The sequence below is a fragment of the Marmota marmota genome, unplaced genomic scaffold (genome assembly GCF_001458135.2).
Source record: "Marmota marmota marmota unplaced genomic scaffold, marMar, whole genome shotgun sequence".
Classification (NCBI taxonomy): Eukaryota; Metazoa; Chordata; class Mammalia; order Rodentia; family Sciuridae; genus Marmota; species Marmota marmota.
Window position 1 is genome coordinate 1,197,672 of NW_026000207.1, and position 21,639 is coordinate 1,219,310.

Here is a 21,639-nt window from a genome sequence, read left to right on the forward strand (position 1 = left end):
CTTACTTATTTATTTTTATGTGGTGCTGAGGATCGAACCCAGGGCCTTGCCTGTGCTAGGCAAGCGCTCTGCCGCTGAGTCACAACTCCAGCCCCTGGTTACCTTTTTCTTAATGCTAAAAACCTTTTACCTTCTAAATATTAACTATTATCTGTGTTGCAGATTGTTCTCCCCTCCATTTCTGGTTGATTTTTACAGTACAGAAAAACTTATACCCATCTTTATTTTCATTTTTCCATGTGGTGGTCTCTGCTGTGCTAATTGAGCTCGAGCACACTCTCACCTGTCCCCTTTCCTATTGTGCAAGCAATGCTTCTGTGCACACACTTTTGAACAGTTTATCCTGGGGCACCTGGGCAGATCTGAGTTAGATTTCAGAAGTGGAATCACCATTGTAGAGGATGGCATTATATTTATGTACAGGTAATTGGGGGGTGTGATTGAGAGGTGCGTTCAAATTGCAACTACAATTTCCATAAGAGTTTATTGGGTCCAGGAGGTTTCAGAGTTGATTCTTATGGGTTTTCCAGATTACCTGTCATATCCTCTGCAGATAGCCAGATCAGGGAGGGACCTTGAACTCAGGCGTGGGTGGGATGGCAGAGGAGGGAAGGAAAGGCTGGGTTCAGCCTCCAGGCAAAGGTGTTAAGGCTGCCCATACCCCTTAGCAGGCAGCCCAGTCTGTGAGGGCCTCGGCAGTTGGCAGTCTGCTTTTGTTTATTTTGTTTTAACTCTGAATTTATTTTTTTGAATAGGTAATACATGCTCATGGTAAAAAATAAAAATAAAAACTAAAAACAAAAGGAGACTATACAATGAAAAAGTAAGTTCCTCTCCCTTTGCTGGCCCCCAGTCCCTTTCCCCAGAGGCAATCACATAAGTCATCATTAATAGCTTCTTAAAATCCCTCTAGGAACTGTCTGTGTAAACACTTCTGTTTTCATAGTTTATTAGAATGTTATAAACATCGTTATCATCTCATACCCATTTATTCAGAGGTGCCTTGTTATTTTAAGAGGTTTCATAATAATTCACTGTATAAATAGACCATATCTGTTAGCAACACTTCAATGAACATATTCTTGCACATGTGTCATTACGTATCTCTGGGATAAATTCATTGAAGTACAATTTATGGGACAGGATATGTGCACTTTCAATTGTGGCAAAGTCAGTCACCACAGCAGTGTATGAGTATGTGTGTCTCTTTACCTGCACATGGATGTACACGGTCCATCTGTGATCACCCTGTTCCTAAGCCACCGTACAATGCCCCCCCCCCCGCTTTTTTTTTTTTTTTTAAACTCTCAAATGAGTTTTCCCTGCATTGTAGGAAAATGTGGCTAAGGTCTTTTTATTTATTCTTTTAAAGGTTTTCCTTTAAAATAATCTTTCATTGTCCAGGCTCTTATTCACAGAGGCTCTTCTGTTGGCCTGGGCAGAACACCTTGAGATGTTGACTGGTCCTCTCTGTACCCTGCTCTTGGCCTTCTCAAGGAAACTGTGACAGCGTGGTGGTGCATAGTCTGCCGCCCTCCTGCCACAAGGCACTCGCCGGCATCCAGGCAGCTGCACTGCTGCTGAGCAAGAAGCCTCCTCTCTCGTCTGTGCTCTGGACACACCACCAAGAGCCCATAATGTGGCAAATGCTTTGTTCATGGAAAGTTTTTTGGAATGCCAGGCATGGTGGTGCAGGCCTGTCATCCCGGCAGCTTGGGAGGCTGGGGCAGGAGGATCAAAAGTTTGGGGCCAGCCTCAGCAATTTAGCAAAGCCCTAAGCAACTTAGTGAGACCTGTCTCAAAAAACAAAAAGAACTGAGGATGTGGTTAAGTGCCCCTGGGTTCAATCCCTGGTACCAAAAAAGAAAATTTATTTGGGACGTTGCTCTTAAATAATTTCAACTTTTTAGATTTCTTCTCTTGTGGTCATATTTTCCTCTTCCTGAGTAAGGTTTGATTATTTATATTTCATTTTAAAATGATGATTTCCTATTGAACTTTAAAGCCTGTAGTTCTTATAGGTGTTTTTCACCAGGGCTTCATGCTGCAGACACCTGCCCTGGGGGAGCTTCCTAATGCAGAAGTGCATGTGTAGATCACAGGGAGGGAAGGCCGCCTCCCTCTCTCATGGACCCCTTGGTGTCTGTGGAGCTCTCTGGCAGCAGTGTCGGGCTCTTCTCTGCCGACACGAGGGAGTCAGGTGTGCCTTCCTTAGTGCTGTCTTTGTCTTGGGCTTAGAAACTCTAGTTTCATAAAGACAATTGGCACTTTTCTGCTCCTCATCTCCGGCTTGATTTACGTGGCATGGGAATGGCCTTTTCCTGAAGACATGTAGGGCCTCACCCCAGCACTGTGTAAGTCCCCAGCCACTGGGGATCGACTTCTCTAACACTCCTTTCAGACTCTTCATGTTCTCTTAGTCCATGTATCTCTCTCTTTAAAATGTCTGCAGGTACCTTCATTTTGACTCAGTTCCTGTGGATAGCTGCTTGGTCTGACGTTCCAGAAAGGATCCTGTTTCCTGACAGGTGACTGCATACTCAAGGGCGTCTTGTCACCCAGGAGTGGAGGCCCATGTCATCTAGTGCACCAGAGTGTCCTCTGAGTCTTGGGTGCCACAGAGCAGGCTTGGGTCCTCTGCCCTTGCCTTTCTTCCTTCCAGGCAGAGGACTCTGCTTACAGCTGGTCCTGGGTGATATTGGCCAACCCCTCATGTTAGAGATGCCACACCCGCTCTCAGGAGCCCAGACGCAGGCCTGTTCCCTTCGCTTACCCAGCAGGTGTTACCTGTGATTCTCTCTGTATCTTGATGCTCCTGAAAGAGGGCAGGGAAGGAGTAGCCATGTTGCCAGGTTCTCCAGGACTGGGGCCCATATGCAGTGGGTGGTGCCCTGTGTGCCCCCATAAGATGCTAATACCAAAGGATAAGAATGGGGGTTTGTGGAGGAGGAAGGGAGCCCGTCACTGTGAGGGAGAGGCACAAGTTCACTGAGGTCAGCACACAGATTTCCAAGTGACAGAGTCTGGTTAGAGACTGAATAATTGAAACATTCTCAGTTTTCCTTTAGACCTTTTTTTAAATTTTATTGAGATATGATATTTGTACATCTTTATTGGGTGCTAGTTCTTTTTTTTATTTTTAATTGAAAAACATTTTTAAGCTTTATTTACTTTCTTTTCAAAACAAAGGTAGAGTAGAGCCTTTTTGCTGCAGATGGTCTTGTGCTTCTCTGGAAGTAAAGCTGGAAGCCCAAAACTCTCAGGTGTTGTGCAGGCCCCCCAACCTCTTGATGCTGCTGCACTTCCTTGCCCCAGTGGTGCTGGCCAGAAATAAAGGGCTACATAACGAAACTTACGTGGCAGCAGAAAATGACTTGAGTAAAATAAAGTGCAAAGTCTTACTCAATTATGTTACGAAAGAAAGATTGAAAAACCAACATTTACATCCAGCCTAAAAAGTTTAAAAATCCAAGAGGGGCAGAAAATAAAGACAAGCAAATAATTGAATTAAATAAGAGACCAGAGGGTCATCCAGATAGGAAGCTGGATCCTTGGGGACAAACTAGGCCTTCGACCAGTTAGATGGAGACAAGGAGCTGTCTGCTGCCTGGGCCTTGTCTGGGGTCTCCCACATCTAACCCCACTTCCCCAGGGTGCCAGGCTCTGTGGCAGGAAAGCCCCCTGCACACCACCAGGGTGACACGCGTGTGTGAGTGATACGGCGTGGGTGACACGTGTGAGCCCCGAGGTGAGTGGGACGGGGCCACTGAGGCCTGGTGGCTTCCCAGCATGCTCTTCTGGAAATAGTGGCACAGAAGTCCACCCAGGATGTCCCCCCCCCAAAGACACTCACACCCTGCTGCTGCTGGTGTGTGTGAAGATTGTGTGTCTGCATCCAACACTGATTCTAAAGTGGAACTTCATATGTCATGTCCAGCACCCCGCTGTATCGTCAGCTTTGACCGGGCAGCGGCGCGCACGGGGTGGGCTTGGCCTCCACCCCTCTTACTTGAGTTCTCACTTTACTGCTAGAAGACAGGCACACACACCAGAGAATACCTGAGATGATCCCAACCTGTGTGTGAGATACTTGATGGACAGAGGGCATGTCAGGGAAGATGTCTGAGGGAGTGGACTTGGCATGGGCTCAAGGGCTACATCTCAGAAGGGTATTCACTGTGAGGGAAGGTGCCCTGGGGGACTTCCCTGGTGATGTGCCAGCCAGCCTCTTGCACTCCCTGCCCTGTGTGCAGCCAGGAGCCCTGGGCTGCCGCGGGGCCTGTCACCTGGAGTGCAGCGCCGCCAGGGCTGCTTCACGGGGCAGCACCGGTTCGCTGCTCAGGGAAGGGAACCCAGTCATTCTCCACTACTTCACCTGCCGCAAGGACTTCGGCATTTGTGTGGTCCTCCATCTTCACACGTGGTATCCTGAGTCAGTTGTGGTGTTAGGGGAAGAAATGCACAGACAAGGGGAGCTTGGCCCCCTTCTCCTGTCCCTCCTGGTCTGGATGGGACGCTGACCTCTTGTTCAGCCTGGACTGTGAGCAGTGCCCACAGGCTTTGCACTGGGCAGCTCAGCCTTCCAGGTGTCTCGGCTCACTTCAGCTTCACCTTCTGACAGGGTTGGGACCTGTTCCTCCATCCCACAGACCACACAGACTGCCTCCATCACATAACCCCGGTGACAGGGAGCCTCTCAGAAATAGGTCCTGCTCACCTGCTGAGCCGAGGCCGTTTTCTGTCTACAGGGACACTGCCCATCCCGACAGTGCTGGTGGAGGGGGAACGCAGCCTCCTCGCACTGCCACCCACCCTGGGCTGCTGAGCTGTGGGCGTCCTCAGTGTCCACAGGTCCCTGGGACACCTGTCTCAGGCTGCCAGGTCTTTCCTGTTGACTTACACTTGGTTCCTCCAGTGAGAACCTGTTTAGAGAAACGCTGTATTCAAAGCACTTGATCAACAGCAAACCTGAGAGTCCCGGGCCCTATCTGTGAGCTAGACAGTGACATGACTGGAGGCCTATGCTGTTCCAGGAGGAGGCCCAGCAGACTCTGAACGCCTTCATCGAGTTCTGGAACTTGCTCTGTGTGGAAGGCACAGGGCCTCACAGGCTCAATCACAATCTGACCCCTCTGCTTCAATTGGTTGCAGCCAGAGACTCGCACCAGGGAGGCCATCAGCCCTAAGGAGTGCCAGCCTTGGGTACGAGAGAGGCCAGAGAACTGCCAGGCACTGCCCCTGTGCTAGAGCACTGCAAGGAGATGCACCAGCCCGACGGTGAGGACCCTTAAGGGGAGGCTGGTGGGCATGACCAAGGGCTGCCGTGGCTCCGCCTGGGCCCACCTGTAGCCATCTGAGCTGTTCACTCTCTGTCTTGGGGCAGGGGTGAGGGGCCATCCTGTGCACGCTGGGATGAGCCTCATCCATGACCTCCTCCCACTGGGTGTGACCCCCAGATGTGTCTTCATGCTTAGCCCAGTGTCCCCTGTGGGACAGACAGCCACTAGCTAAGCGCTGCCACTTGAGTCAGCAGAAGGAGGAGTGCCATTAGGCAGAGAGCCTGCAGGACCCACGCCTTGTGGCCTGGTACTCCAGGAAGAGCCTGTTGCCTGCTCTTCTCTGGAGTGAAGGAGGTGGGTGCAGCCATATTCACCATGAGGTCTTCAAGTGGCAGAAGTGGCTGGAAGCCACCGAGGGCTCTGAGCTACTCATGGGAGAGGGGCAGAGGGCTGGGGGCTGCTGCGAGAGCGCGGCCAGAGGTGACGGCTCACTGAGCTGGCATCCGTGTCCTCTCAGACGACAGCAGCAGCGACATGACCAGTGACGATGAGATGAGCCCCAACAGAGGAGCCCCACCACCTAGACCAGGCCGCTCGTCCAGCAGTGAGTAGCCACCCACCAGTCCCAACACCCTGGGTTTGTCTGCCAGGGCTGCCCACCTGCAGGCAGAGGCATTAAGGCCCCCAAGGAGATGGCCGGTGTGCCAGCCTGTGTGGTTGGCATCACTTGGGTCTGAGGAGAGGAAGGCGGTTGAGACATTTGATGTGACAGCAACAGCAGATGGTGTGAAATGTGGGGTTCTAACAACACTGAAGCACTTAAAGCTGTCTGGAGGCGGTGTGAGCAGTCCCAGCCTCCCTGGGGAGGTGTGCAGAAGGGAGCGCTGCTCTCAGGGAGGGCATGGTCTTGGGTCTTGTTTCCTTGCAGCACAGCAGTGTGCACTTTTGAGTTCAGCTGGCCGGAGCAGACTGAGCACGTCTGTGGCCCATTTCCTAGGTTTGGACCTGACCACTGAGGAACGGGATTAGGAACACATCCCAGGGTCTGGGGGGAGCTGGCTCTGGTGAGCTTTGGGACTTTCTTTAAATGAGCCATACTTGGGCAGACTTCAGAGCCCATGTTGCAGGTATTGGGTGGGGACCACGCTAGGGTCCCAAGCCCTCCATACAGGGCCATCTGGTCAAGGGAGAGGCAAGGCGTGTGTGTGTGTGTGTGTGTGTGTGTGTGTGTGTGTGTGTGTGTGTGAAGGGAGCACAGGTGTGTCCCAGCACTTCATGAGCTACCCCAACATCTGGCTGCCTAGGTGACCGGGAGAGGGAATGGGACCGGAGGGGCCGGAGCCGAGACACGGAGCTTCGAGACCGCTGGTTGTACACCAGGAGCCCTAGAAGCAGTAAGTCCCCTAGGGTCTGCACGCCAGTACCTGTGCCAGGACCTCAGGAAGGCCATGCTGCTCGGTGTGGACTGTGTCTTGGTTCCTCCAAAGTCGAGTCCAGGCCCCCGTGTCTGAAGCTCCTCCGCAGTCTTTGCCTTATGTACCTATCTCCATCTCTGTCACTCTTTGCTCAGTATTTTTTTAAGCTGGCAGATGTTTTTAAAAAGCTAACAGTGTCTCCGTAAAGACTGCTGGAAAGATTGGAAATAGGAAACACCTTAGATAGAAGGTGTGATCGTGAAAGACAGACATGCTGTAGCAGTGCAGCTGCCTGGCAAGCCTTCCGCGGCCTGGTGTAGGTGTGGGATGCTCCTCCATGTGCCAGGCCTGAGACCTCCTTGTGAGTTAGCAGAGCATTAGGAACTAACAGACATGCTGATGAACTGTTGGTGTCCATATCACCAGAAATCATCTCTTGTTCCTCACTGGCAGTAGGGCACCCTGAAATTGCCACCAGGGAATAACGTGATTGACATGATGTCTGGATGAGCCTGAAACATGGTAGCCCCAGCTGAGGAGACTGACAGGGCTGTGGGTGTGTCGTGGGTGTCCTGCCCAGACCAGGCAGCTTGAGGCCTGACCTCCGCTGCCTGAGACAAGGGACAGAAGGATGAGGCTGCTGTGTTGTGGCAGTCGAGGGGCATTGCCATAGGAGGCAGAGAAGAGACAGACACTGGCACACACACCAGGTGGGCTGGGAGCTCGGGGGCAGACCTGAGTTCCGCCAGGTGGGCTGGGCCTTGTTCCTTCCTGACGCGTTTTTCTTTCTAGGGTTGCCTCAGCGGGATCTTTCCCTTCCTGTGATGACGAAAAGAAGATTTGGAATTGAAAGAGATGACAGGGACTCGATGGATTATGAGTCCCGCTCCCAGGTACGCTCAGTGTTCCTCTTTCCAGAAAAGTGTTTTCATTTCATAGCAGAAATGCCTTTCTTACCCCAGATAACGTGCTAATCTGCCCCCTAGAGCCCACTTACAGCCAGGAGCCCCCAATTACTCCCCAAGGCACCTGGATCTGTCCCAATGCGGGACAAGTGACTGAGGTCACTGCTACCTGTTTCCTCATTCACCCATATGGTCCCAGGAGCCCTTGCCCTCAGCGAGTGTGTGCCACTTGATAGGTTGGTCACTGAGGCCCCTCCTTGTGGCCAGAGAGCAGAGTGATTCTGTAGGAAGGCCGGGCCAGAAAGCTGTGCCTCTGCAGAGCACAGGCAGCGCAAGCCGTGGCTCTGGAGCTGATGAGAACAGAGTTCAAAGATGGCCCTGCCACCTGCCAGCCGTGTGGTCCTGGGCTGTTGACTCAGCTAAGCTGAACCTCAGTTTCCTCACCTGTAAAGTGGATGTGGTGGCTGTCTCCTAGCACCCTGGTGTGGAGTCAGGTGATGCACCTGCGTGTGCCATGCACCTTGTGCCCCTGGCTCCTGGCTGTGCGCTGTACTGACTGCTGTGGTGGTCACTGGCTTGAGGCGCTGTTTGCAAGGGTAGGAGAAGGGACCTGGGTGTGAGCTGGCCCTGAGGAAGGGGTCCGACAGAGAGGAGAGACAGCAGCTGAGCCTTCATCCCTTCATAGCTAGGCCTCCCAGCAGACTGGAGGCCTCGGCCCTGGGCAGCACAGCAGCCACTGAGACACAGGTCCTGCCCTGACAGGCCTTTGACAGTCCCACAGATACACTTGCTTACACACGTGTAACCGCAGAGTGCAGCAGCCTAGCACTGACTGGCGCCCACTGAACGCAGTGAAACTGCAGCAGCAGGTGACGTAGATGGACTTTTAGGGTATACAACACAGAAGATTCTCTCAGGACCTTTTAATACCAGGTGTACTCCTTCAGTTGTCCCCTGTACAGGTCCTGTTGTGAAGACAGCATTGTGCTGTGCCAGTGTTATGCCAGCACCTCTCCTCCAGGGGACGTGACCACAGCTTGTGTGCATTTAGACACCATTGTTGGTCACAGCACAAAGTGAACAGCTGCTTGAGGGCCTGCCACTGTGCTGATGACTTAATCCCAAGTCAGAGCATCCTTTTTTTTTTTCATCGAAGCAGTGCGGTTGAGAATTTAATACACATTTATTTTATTCAAATTAGGCAGATAGAAAAATATAAAAAATAGTCTATCCTCATGGCTCTGGGCTCTGCCTTCCCCAGGGGGGGGACCCTTGGCCTCTCACTTTTCTCTCTGCCAGACTCCATTTGTGTGGTCTGTTTCCTCTCTGTCACTAAAACACATCTGTGGGCCCCTTGCTCTTCCTTTTGCAGGAAGAGTGAGTGCAACAGCACCTCTGCCAGGCTGAAGGTGCAGACCTGTGCCCGTGAGCTTTCTGCAGGAGACCCCAGAAGGGCGGTGTCAAAGGCAGACTCTGCTCTGCAGAGGCGGCTGTCTCAGTGTTGCAAGGTCTCCTGGGTTTTTGTGGCTTGTTTATTGTCCTGGAAACCTTAAGCCCCAACTTGAGGTTTGGTCATGAAGTCTGCTTCGCAGCCTTGCCCTGCCTAGTTTTCCTTATTGTCGTGCTTGCTTTCTAACAGACACTGGTTGTCACTTAGGTGAGGCTCCCCCTCAGAGCCAGATCCTGTGCCCTGCTCTCAGTAGGAGGTGCACCTTGCTCTGCAAACCTCATCTTTTTGGGCCACTTTTCCCATGTTTCCATAACATCCAGTGTCTCTTCCGAGCAATAGAACTACAGTAAATTTATTATCAAAACTTCTTTATTTTCTTTACATACTTTTTCTTTATTCAGACAACACATTACATTTCAGAAGATCCTCACCCCCAGTGTTGTAAGACAAATAGATGCTCTTCTCCCAGTTTTACACTGAAGAACCTGAGGGTCAGGAATTGAGTGTCCAAGGTTGCCAACTCATGCAGGGTACAGGCCTCCTTTGACCCAACAGTTCTCTCCAGCTCCAAAGCCTGTGGACTTCCCACAGCACCGTCTTCCTCTTAAATCTCTGCAGGTCTCAGTGCCATCCTCCCTCTGGCAACTAGCAGAGGTCCCTAGGATCCTGCAGAGAAGGTTCTCCTGAGTACTGTAGGGATTTAAAATTTTTAGGGTAATAGCTACTAAAACAAAGAGGATAGGACCTTAGTGCTTGTGGGTGTTGCTGGGTCATGTGGAAATCCTGCACACAAGAACCCTGTGTTGTAGCCATAACCTGCAGTGGAGGAATTGGGAGGGAAGTTTAAATCGCACTTTCATCATGACCAGATGTCTGCTTGAAAGCGTCTTCCTTCTGCTCCCAGAGTACACATGCAGGTTTGCTGTTTAGCCTGTTGGGCTTTCCCACCAGTCCCCCTCTGCACATGCTGTACTCTCACACACCACTGAAGGCCCCCTGTGAGGACCTCTGCTCACTGTTCAGGCCTGCCCTGAACTTTCCCTCCACAAAGTCTATTTAGCATTTATTATCTGTACCCCAATTTACTGTTTATTGTTCTCTAATTGTTTCATGAGTCTTTTCTTTCCAACCAAATTATAAGCTGCATGAGGGCAAGGAATATGTGTCATGCGTCTTTGGGATCTGCCTCAGAGTGTAGCACCAAGGTAGGTACGATGTAGGCCCCTAGTAACGCTTGACTTGGATCACTCAGAACCCCCCAATACTGTGAGCACTTCCTGTATAACTTCATATATGTAGCTCCCATGTCGCCAGCATTATTCTCTTTTGGGACATCCATGCGGATAGACCCCATTGAGAGGTCTGTGCTTGTTCTTTTAGGATGCGGAATCATACCAGAATGTCGTGAACCTCAACCAGGACAGGAAACCTCAGAACCCAGTCCAGGACAACATGGAGAACTACAGGAAGTTGCTCTCTCTGGGTAAGGAGCTGCTTCTCTCACTCTCAGTCTGGTCATTGGGCCACTTTGTCACTATGGTTGTTTCAAGTTGCAGGATGAGTCCACGCTAACATAGTTGGACTTCAAGGGTAATAAGAAGCCTTTGAAAATTTTCAAGCAAGAGATTTTTAAATGCCTTTTAAAGAAATCTCTTGACTTTGGTTGAAGAATAGCTTGTACAGGTAGTTGTGATCAAGGAGATGGCTCTTGACACAGAGTTAATATTTTTTTCTAGAATAAATGACAGCAGAGATTTTTAAAAACACATTTAGAATGGGTCTTGAGTTTCTGCGTGAACTCCACCCGAAGAACATCTAGCCCCAGTTGGTAGCAGACAGTTGTTGGTATAGGCCTGATGTTAGACAGCAGGTAGGGAAGGACTATCAAAAAGGAGGAGGAAGGGGGCTGGGCTGGGGCTCAGTGGCAGAGTGCCTGCCTAGCATGCCTGAGGCACTGGACTCGATCCTCAGCACCACATAAAAATAAAAGACAAAATAAAGGCATTCTGTCCATCTACAACTACAAAAAAAAAAAAAAACAAAAAAAAGGAGCAAGGGCTGGGGATGTGGCTCTGTTGGTAGGGTGCTTGCCTTGCATGCACAAGGCCCTGGGTTCAATCCCCAGTACCACAAAAAAATGAGGAGGAGGACCGGCCATGAAGGGCAGTGAAAGAGAGAGTGACAAGAATTGAAGACTATAAGAGGTGCACCAAGTTCCCAGGCACATGAAGTCTTTTACACATTTTTGGGTGTCATTAAGAGAATTAAAATGCAGAATGGAATACGTTAGGGAATGGATGGTAGGAAAATGCGTCAGTAAATGAAAGATAGTCAAATAATTAGAAATGAGCTACTTTATATTTAGTAGCTCAGAGAAAATGAAAATCAGTTTATGGTGATGAGTCTTATTCCCCAACTCCAATTTGAGCTGTTGCACTCTTGTGACCAGGGGTACAACTTGCTGAAGATGACCGCCATTCCCACATGACCCAAGGCCACTCATCAAGGTCCAGGAGAAGTGTCTACCCAAGCACCAGCCGAGGTAAGCCCCAGGCTGATCTACAGAGGAGCCACCTAGCCATGAGACACATTCCCAGGCGTTGCAGCAGAGTGCTGTCCTCCAGCTCCTGTGGTCACCTTGTGCAAGGACATGGGCTAGGGAGTATTTATGTTTGGGGTTTATTTCCAGGTCTGAAAACCATGCCTGAAGCCAAGAAGCCCTCTCACCGGCGCGGAATTTGTGAGGACGAATCTTGCCATGGAGTGATAATGGAGAAGTTCATCAAGGATGTGTCACGTGGCCCCAGATCAGGAAGAGCAAGGGAGCCGGAGGATCGGCCACAGAGGCTCCCCAGAATGCCAGATGATACCTGGAAGGACGCTGCCTTCAGCAGGAGGGAGTCAGTGATCCAGGAGAGGGGTTCTGAAGGGAGTGCCTTCAGGGGGGGCTTCAGGTTCAACTCAAGCCTTGTTTCCAGAAAGAGAGTTCTGGAAAGAAAAAGGCGCTATCATTTTGACACAGTCCATGATCATAATGGCTGTGCCAGAAAGAAGCCCTTTGACTGTGGCAGTGAGATGAGAAAGGCCATGAGCATGAGTAGCCTAAGTGGCCTCGGCTCCTCCTCCTATTCCGAGTCACAGTCAGTGGACTTTGGGTCCATGGCGTATGTGTGTGATGAGTGTGGGCGGTCATTCAGTGTCATCTCAGAGTTTGTCGAGCACCAGATCATGCACACCAGAGAGAACCTCTATGAGTATGGGGAGTCCTTCATTCACAGTGTGGCAGTCAGTGAGGTTCAGAAAGGTCAGGTTGGAGGGAAACGCTTCGAGTGTAAGGAGTGTGGGGAAACCTTCAATAAGAGTGCTGCGCTGGCTGAGCATCGGAAGATCCATGCTAGAGAGTGCCGTGCAGAGCGCAGGGAGCAGGAGCACGAGGAGACCGTCATGCCTAGCCCAACCTTCAGTGAGCTTCAGAAGATATATGGCAAAGACAAATTCTATGAGTGCAGGGTTTGTAAGGAAACCTTCCTTCATAGTTCTGCCCTGATTGAGCACCAGAAGATCCACAACAGAGGGAATTTTGGAGAAGACAGAGATAATGAGCGTGAGCCTGAGCGTGAACATCGGGAAACTTTCATGCCCAACACAGCCCTGAAGGAATTTCAGAAAATGTATGATAAGGAGAGAATCTATGAGTGTAAGGTTTGTGGGGAGACCTTCCTTCATAGCTCATCCCTGAAGGAACATCAGAAAGTCCACACCAGAGGAAACCCATTTGAAAACAGAAGCAAAGTGTGTGAGGAAACCTTTATTCCTGGTCAGTCCCTTAAAAGGCGTCAGAAGACTTACACCAAGGAGAAGCTCTTTGCCTTCACAGATGGCAGGGATGCCTTCATGCAAAGCTCCGATCTCAGCGAGCGTCAGAAAATCCATGCTCGGAAGAACTTCTTTGAAAGCAGGGCATATGAGAAATCTGTCATTCACAGCACGCCCTTCACCGAGTCTCAGAAGAGTCACACTATAACAAGACCCCCTGAAGATGAGGAGGATGAGAAGGCGTTCACCATCAGCAGCAACCCTGATGAAGACCAGCGGGTGTCCACCACAGGGCGATTCTACAAGAGGTCTGTGATCCACAGCTTTACCCCTGCTGAGACTCTGAGAAGTCACAGTGTAGCAGGGCCCAGTCAACTAAAAGCAGTCGCAGAGTCCACCATTCGGAGCTCAGCTGCCGCTAGGAGCGCCTGTGAAGGGAAGGAGCACAAGAGGTCTGTCATCCATAGCCTGGCTGCTCCCAGACCCCTGAAACGTCACAGTGGAAATGGGCAAAATGAATGTGATGAGAAGGGAGAATCCTCCATTTATATCTCAGACCTTAATAATAAGCGACGGAAGATTGCTGCCAGAGAGAACCCTTCTGAAGCAGGTAAGAATAACAACTATAAGGATTCTGTTATGCCGAGTGTATCTCATGCTGAACCTCAAAGAAGTCTCGCTGGAGAGGGATCCAGTGAATTCAAGCAAGATGCCAAATTTTCTCTTCCCAGCTCAAATGTCCGTGAACACCAGAAGGCGCGTGCTAAAAAGAAGTACATCGAACACAGGGGCTACGAGACCTCTGTAATCCATTCCCTACATTTTGGTGAACTGCAAACAGTTCGCCCTAGAGAGAAGCTGTATGAATGTCAGGAATGTGGGGAGTGCTTTGCTCGTAGCTCTGACCTCACTGAGCACCAGAAGATTCACAATAGAGAGAAGCCCTCTGGAAGTAGAATTTATGAGCGATCTGTCATTCGCAGCTTGGCCCCTACTGACCCTCAGACGAGTTATGCCCAAGAGCGCTATGCTGAAGAGCAAGCACGCTACAAACGTAGAGAGTCAGGGCAGAGCTCTGCTTTCAGCAGCTTCTTCCGTGCACGTCAGAACATCTACACCCAAGAAAAGTCCTCTGGCAAGGCCACCCGAGGTCAGGAGCCCCACAGCAGAGAGACCCGTGCTCGGGAGCCCCACAGAGAGGACACTCATGCTTGGGATCCCCGTGGCAAGAAGACCCGTGCTCAGGAGCCCCATGGAGAGGACACTTGTGCTTGGAAGCCCCATGGCGAGGAGACCCATGCTCAGGAGCCCCACAGAGAGGAAACTCCTGCCCAGGAGCCCTATGGCAAGGAGATCTGTGCTCAGAAGCCCCATGGAGAAGAAACTCCTGCTCAGAAGCCCCACAGAGAGGAAACTCCTGCCCAGGAGCCCCAGGGTGAAGAGACCCGTGGTCAAGAGCCCCCTGGAGAGGAAACTCATCATCAGGAGACCCACAGTCAGGAGCCCCACAGTGAGGAGACCCATGGTCAGAAGCCCCATGGCAAGGAGCCCCGTGGCCAGGAGCCCCGTGGCCAGGAGCCCTGTGGTCAGGAGCCCCGTGGTCAGGAGCCCCATGGTGAGGAGCCCCATGGTGTAGAAGCCCATGGTGAGGAGACCCACCATCAGGAGATGGTTGAAGACACTGTCATTCAGGGGTCAGATCTGGAGGAGCCCCAGAAGGATGACCCAAATGACACAATCTATGAATGTCAGGACTGTGGGCTGGGATTTGCGGATCTCACAGATCTCACAGGTCATCAGGATGTCCACATCAGAAAGAGTGTTGACAGTAGCAAAGACACAGAGTCTCAAGTTCACGTCCATTCCATCAATGAGTTTTCGAAGGAGTTCACTGGTGAGCAGCTCTTTGAATGCCCAAAATGTGGGGAATCTTTTATTCATAGCTCCTTCCTTTTTGAGCATCAGAGAGTCCATGAGCAAGACCAGCTGTACTCCATGAAGGGATGTGATGATGGTTTTATTTCCCTCTTGCCTGTGAAGCCACGGAGGAATCGTGCTGCGGAGAGGAATCCTGCTCTTGCTGGGTCGGCCATTCGATGCCTTCAGTGTGGACAGGGCTTCATTCATAGCTCTGCTCTCAATGAGCACATGAGACACCACAGGGAGGATGAATTACTGGAGCAGAGCGAGATGGCTGAGGAAGTCCTCATTCATGGCTTCGCCCTCACCGAGTTCCAGGGAAGTGAGACCGAGGAGAAGCTCTTTGAATGCACAATATGTGGAGAGTGCTTCTTCACTGCAAAAGAACTTGGCGATCACCACACCAAGGTCCACAAGGATGAGCCCTATGAATATGGGCCCTCCTACACTCACACTTCATTCCTTGCAGAGCCCTTCAGGAAACCAATGCCATTCTATGAGTGCAAAGATTGTGGGCAGGCCTTTATCCACGACACGGTCCTAACCAAGCACACGGTGTTTCACCCTGAGGAAGAGGAGGAGGAAGAGGAGGAGGAGGAAGAAGAGGAGGAAGAAGAAGCTGCTGCTGCCCAGGAAGTTGAAGCCAATGTCCTCGTTCCACAAGAAATCCTGCGAATTCAGGGTTCAAACATAGAAGCTGCTGAGCCAGAGGTGGAGGTTGCCGAGCCCGAGGTAGAGGCTGCCGAGCCAGAAGTAGAAGCTGCCGAGCCAAATGGAGAGGCCGAAGGGCCAGGAGGAGAGGCCGCAGAGCCCCATGGAGAAGCCGAGCAGCCAATTGTGGATGCAGATGAGCCAGATGGTGTAGGGATTGAAGACCCGGAGGAGGGAGCCCAAGGGCCAGAAGGAGATGCCGACGGGCCTGAGGGCCTAGGAGTGGGAGATCCGGAAGAGGAGGGTGAAGACGAGGAGATTGAGGTGGAAGAGCCCTATGATGGCTACAAGGAGTGCAGAGAGACCTTCCCGTGCAGCGCAGCCTTGGGTGGGCCCCTGAAGGCCCAGGCCAGCATGGTCATGCTGGAGCCCGCGGGCGCCCCCGGGGAGTGCTCAGGCTACATCCAGCGTGCCAGCACCAGCACCGGAGGCACCCAGCCAGCCGACGAGAAGCACTTCAGATGTGATGTCTGTGGGCAGCTCTTCAGTGACCGCCTGTCCCTTGCCAGGCACCAGAACAGCCACACTGGCTAAGTGTAAAGGTTGGAAAACCTCCACCTAGAACTGGACCCTTACCCAACACAAGACTATGATAATGTCAGTAGGAAACTTACCTTAGCATGTGCACACCTGACTTAACATCAGACAGCTCAGATTAGCCAGACAGCGTGGATACTCCTTCAGCCTTAGCTCTCCCCGTGAGCATCAGCATCTGCACGGGGAAAGCTATAGCACATATCTTACGTCTATCCCAGCTACCAGATTGAGTCAACCCGACAGATTGGCCCAATCATCTGTAAATGATGCTCCTATAACCTAAACAGAAGGTTCCCTGCAGTGTATATAAATGAGCAGAACGTAGCAAAATGGGGATCACGTGTTTGGGTTTAATATGATACACAGTTGCAATTTACTGTGCAGAGGTATCTCACCTGACACTCTAATTTTTTGTTCTTGGAGGAGGGAGAGAGCAACAAAGTAGAATATATCTGTAAGTGTCTTTGGTCTCAGAAAGATTCCTTGTGCATTATTTGAACCCCGTCAGTATCTTTGACTGCTATGTTTCTAATCTCGTGAAGGTGTAGACAGGAAAAGTAACATGACTTTATTCTTTGCTGTTTGAAAAAAGGGGTGATTTTCGCTTCCTTGTACAGCCATTTCGTCTGCACCAATACCTTGCGACCTGACGCTGTGTGAGCCTTTACAATTTATAGGTTGGCCTTTGTGACCCAGGTCAACCTGTCCCCTTTGTGTGTACCTTGCAGTGGTTCTCGTGCAAAAATATTACAATTTGGGTGTTTTTTTTAAAGTGTTTTTTTTAAACCAACATAATGTGTGTTCAGTAGTGAATTTAAAATGTGATGCTTTTCCCCATAAATCCTAAGTCTTTGCCTTTAAAGAATGGGTTGCAACCATCACTAGATCACAGTAGTGCCTAATGAAGGTTGAGAACCACAGGACAGACTCGCTGCTGTACATAAGGAAGCAGGCTGACAACCTTTCATCACTTCTTCTGAATGCTTCCTGCCTTAAGTGACAAGTAGCAACATGGCTTGAGTCACCTATGTGGCATGTGTGCTGCCACAAGTCAGTTTGCTCCCTGGGTGCCCAGGAGCTAGTATCCTTAGATCTTTCTATTGCGTAAACCTAATTCTCTTCTTTACCTGACTCTCTAATCCCATGTCTAACTTGCATTTTAAAAAAATCAAAAAGTGTTAAAAAAAAAAAAAAAAAAAAGCTTCCTTTACAGTTAGCCCAAGCTTAACACGGACTCAGGTTCCCCGGCAGCCTTAATCTGTTGTGTTTCCATCTGTTCTTCTCTTCAGGCCTTCTAGGCGCTTCTGACCTATCCATAGGTGTCGTGTCGCCCCATCTCGGTTTTCCTCTTGCTCGCACACTGACCTCAGCCTGAGGCCTCCCCTGTCCTGCGCTGTGGACGTCCAGTGCTCCTTTGCTTCTCCCCGCGCATAATGGCTGTATTACGAAAATTTTTGGCCTTGAGTTGGCTGGAAAAAAAAAAAAAAAACTTTAAAATTTTTAAAAATTAAAAAAAAAAAGCGGATCTCTATTGAAGTAAGCAAAAGACAAGCGCAGATCATTTGAACAAGCAAAATTAAAATATCCACCGAGGGAAACGTATTTGAATCTTACTCTTTTAGATCCGCAGGTCTAGGGCTCCCGGGGAGTGTGTCCAAGCTGCAGGGAATGCCAAAGTCTAGGAGGCTGGAGAGCTGAGAGCAAGAAACAGAATTGAGTAAGCCAAAGAAGGGCATCCTAGCACACCCGCAGACCCAGGAGACAGAGGGAGCGCCAGAGCAGGGGTGAGGATGGGTGGGTGGTGTCCTGGAGGCAGAGTGTGGGAAGCTGCACAGAAAGACCCATAGTCGGAGCAGGCATCCAGGGAAACGCCCGTGAGGCATCCCCAGTGAGAGGGCCCTGGACTGGGATCAGTGTGGATGTCATCAGAGTGAATTTGGGGGTTCAGTGCCATAGGCGGTGTGAATCACTAGACCCTTTCCAGAAAGCAACTTGCCAAGAAGGGTGTCTGTTCCAACCTTACGTGTATGAGAAATTGGAAACTTAAATGCCAAACAGTAGACTAAGAATTAAGTGAACGTATCTTTGGACTCTTATGCAGCTGTTTAAAAATGATAATCATAAAGAGTTATGTAGCAACATGGAAATATATTTACGGAAGATTAAGTGGAGAAAGCAGGACACAAAATTATATTTATACTACAATTATAACTTTAAAATGTATGCTTATAGTCAAAAGCTGTTGTGTTGTTGTACGCTTATAGTTGAGCATCATTTTCTTAACTTTCTTGAATGTTCTTTATGGTAGTGCTGTTAAAGTTGATGATCACATTTCCATGGTGAACATAATTGGAATTCATCAAACACTTGGAAAAAACAAAGTGGAGGAAAAATTCCATATCCCCACCATCCAAAGACAGATTCACTCGAAAGCATCCTGTTTATTCTTGTTTCTTTACACAGGTTTATAATTATAACCATGTCAAAACGTGTGTTCAAGATAGCTGTATGGTACCCTTTTGGAATTATGGTTAAATCCTTTTATCTTAATTTTTCCAGTGTTCCTTATAATAGTGTCCTGATAACATTTATTGTGTATGTCTACATTATAAGCGTAACATATACCCAGAGGAGAAATTAGAAAACAGAGCAAAATTGGAAAATAAAAACGATTCACACACATCCCCAGCCCATGGACTCCGCCAGCATCTCGGTCCTTTCCTCCACGTTGTTCCAGTGCACAGCCTGTGGGTGTAATGGTGTTCAATGTGTGTGCATCAAATCAAAAAGTGAAAAAAAATGTGAAAAATAATTAAATTAGTGTTGTCATTGTGGGATTCTGGCTACATATTTTGTCTAAAATTTCTTGAATAATCTTTGGTGTTTTGGTGACAAATTTAATGTATGTATTTTCCCTTTACAAATATAATACATACTCATAGAAAACTGGGAAGTTAGTAAAAGAGAAGGAAATTCACCTGTATTCCCAAGAATTGCTGCTGCTAACACGTGGGGCTGTGGTCTGGGGGCTCACGATACGTCCCCATGCGTGTCGGAGACGGGAAGACAGAGCGGCTGAGAGCTACAGGTGGTTGTGGGGTTACAGGGAAGCGTGCTGCCTCAGTTTCTCTGAGTGGCCTTTGTCGGTGGTCAGTAGTCCCCTTCACCCCCTACGTTCCCATCACCCATGCAGTATGTGTCCACTATAGTAAACCTTGACATTGTGGAAATGTAGAAGAGAAACTCATCCATGTTTCCACCGTCCAACGACTGTGGTCAGCATCTTGATGTGTCTTCATCATCATCTTTCTTGTGCACAGGTTTTCGATTTGTTGATATGGTTGTGATCGTTCTATCTGTAATAGTGTCAACAATAAAAATAAAGTTAAAAATAATCATTTCTCAGTCTCTTTTGTCCCTGTCAGGGGTTTGCTAAGGTGTGCTTTTTGCTGAAGTTATAAATTCAGACACTTTGTGCCTCATTTGGCTTGCAGATCTTATGTTTTTGGGTATTGGCTGATTCAATAATTACTTCCATGGGATTTTTTTTTTTTTTTCTGATACCAGGGATTAAACTTGGGGGCACTTAACCACGAGGATGCATCAGCCACGTCCTCAACCTATTCTGTTTGTTTGAAACAGGGTCTTGCTAAGTTGCTCCATAGGATCTTTTCATACTCCTTGATTCCATGTTTTCTTTAACTGCACTTATGTTCCAGTAGTGTTTTTAAATTTGAGAATAACCACAAATATTTCAGTCACTTGACTGGTCATTTGTAAATGGAAATTTGAGATTTGCTTGTTCACGAACCCTCAATGTAAAAATGCCAATATCGGGATTCAGAATCTGTGACACATCTATTCCCAATTCTTGTTAAAAGATGTTTATCCCTGGGGCAATCTTTCTTCAGTCCACAAACCACACTTTAACCCAGCTTCAACACCCATGCAACGCATCAGGTTACCCCGCAGGTAATTCAGGAGGAAATCTTTACACATGCACGTTATCCCATAATGACCAGAGATTTCCATTTGTGGCTGATGGGATCAGTGTTGGTGACCCACCTGATGGCTGCTGCGTCCCTGCTCCCATGACCCCACCCTCTCTGACGCCTCTGCACACACTGTGGTTGGGTTTTGCAGTAAAGATGTAAAAGGGTTTTTCTGGTGTAATTCTAACCACTCTGGCATTGGATAGGTCCTGATTTTTTTTCAGATTCTTAGAACTCAACTTTTGTTCACACTAAAATGAAAGCCCGTTAAATTGTGGTCATCTCTTGTGGCATCTATTTGGTTCACAGCTTAGATGGTCATTCTGTGATCAGCCAAGGTGAGAGGGTCACCCTTTGCTAAAGCTTTTCCTGAAGAGTCTCTACAGCAGGTAGTAGGGAAGGCAGTGAAGTGGGCGCTGGCTGCAGTGGCCTGAGCAGCCCTCCTGCCCTCACAACCACACCCTGAAGGAGGATAACTGCCCTGCCGTCTCTGAGCGTATGCCCTGAGACTTGACTTCCCCTGGCCTTAGAGGATTGGGTTCATGGGTTCCCAGTGTCCAGTCAGACTCAAAAGGAGTTGAGAGCTAACTGTGCAGTCCTATAGGTTAGGGCTGGGCATGCTGATGAGAAAACTGACCTGGAAAGAGAAAGCCACGTGGCCAGAGGGAGTCTTGGTTCCAGATGCCTCATCACAACAGTGCCTCATAGAGCCGGGCAGATGCCCTTCCCCTTCCATTACTGCAACACAACCTCTGGAGCAATTAACTTACAAAGCAAAAAGACTTAGTTCAGCTCCTGGCTCTGGAGGCTCCAGTCCAAGATCTAGTGGCCCCACCACTTTGGGCCTCTGGCAAGGGGGGCACATTACAGCAAGAGTATGTGGCAGAGTAAGCTACTCACTCCATGAGTCAAGAAGCAGAAGTGAGACCAAGAGGCCAGGGTCCCCATTAGGCCCCACTTTAAGGAGCCACCACCATAGCCTGGCAACACCACCCTGTAACTTGTGGGCCTTTGGGGACACTCAACCCAACCATGACACATAGATAATCCATTTGTTGGCCAAAGCAACACACTGAGAACTACTGGATATTGGATCCAAGTAGAATCTAATCCTTGGCACAGGAACACTGCAAGGTGAGGAGCCGGCAAGCTGGCTATTCTCCTGGGCAGGCGGGGATGAGAATGGCTCCCTACCCGGCCCGCCAGACACTTGGGGCAGGTGCCCACACACACCTTCACCGTGGGCAGTGCTGACCCATCCGTGAAGTAGGGACACTTCTTTCTGCTGACCAGCCTGTTAGCACACCTGTGCCACTTACAAGCCCAGTCCTGGCGATGCTGCCTGAGCCACCTCTGAACCACGCGGCGCGCGGTGTGCACTTCTCACACATTGGGGACCCCCCCCCCGGTCCTGGGGTTGCCTAGGTGGCCCTGCTCGTCCCGGCCGGCTGGCAGCGGGCGGCGGGGGTCCAGAACGCCCACGCGCTCCCGAGGCCAGAGGACCACCCCTTCACGGTGATGGCAGAGGTGCAGAGGCCGCGACCCAGGGGGCACGCTGTGCCAAGGCGGGTCGCCTAGGCGACGTCCCTACTCCACCTCGGGAGGGACGCGGGG

The 21,639-nt window shown here is 49.9% G+C and overlaps 1 protein-coding gene and 1 long non-coding RNA gene across 12 annotated transcripts in view; one reads left to right on the forward strand and one right to left on the reverse strand.

Moving 5' to 3' along the window:
- The window catches only part of Peg3 (paternally expressed 3), a 28,531-nt gene extending 10,957 nt beyond the window's left edge, over positions 1–17,574 (forward strand). For 5 of the 10 annotated variants that reach the window (XM_048791499.1, XM_048791500.1, XM_048791501.1 and 2 more), the window contains 9 exons: positions 756–823; positions 2,453–2,528; positions 5,152–5,277; positions 5,797–5,883; positions 6,584–6,673; positions 7,487–7,587; positions 10,430–10,532; positions 11,499–11,591; positions 11,739–17,574. In XM_048791499.1, coding sequence (XP_048647456.1) covers positions 5,262–5,277; positions 5,797–5,883; positions 6,584–6,673; positions 7,487–7,587; positions 10,430–10,532; positions 11,499–11,591; positions 11,739–16,030 — 4,782 coding nt within the window. In that variant the 5' untranslated portion in view covers positions 756–823; positions 2,453–2,528; positions 5,152–5,261 and the 3' untranslated portion in view covers positions 16,031–17,574. The remainder of the gene's footprint in view (positions 1–755; positions 824–2,452; positions 2,529–5,151; positions 5,278–5,796; positions 5,884–6,583; positions 6,674–7,486; positions 7,588–10,429; positions 10,533–11,498; positions 11,592–11,738) is intronic. The other 5 variants (XM_048791498.1, XM_048791502.1, XM_048791496.1 and 2 more) reach the window with 2 other exon arrangements.
- LOC125612787 lies at positions 17,139–21,633 on the reverse strand. Of its 2 annotated transcripts, none has more exons than XR_007343250.1 (3): positions 21,259–21,633; positions 20,663–20,790; positions 17,139–19,389 (listed from the first exon to the last, which is right to left on the reverse strand). It is a non-coding gene; the product is annotated as an uncharacterized LOC125612787 (long non-coding RNA). The 2 variants fall into 2 exon arrangements; XR_007343249.1 differs by having other exon boundaries at positions 17,139–20,348.
- Positions 21,634–21,639: the final 6 nt, after the last annotated feature.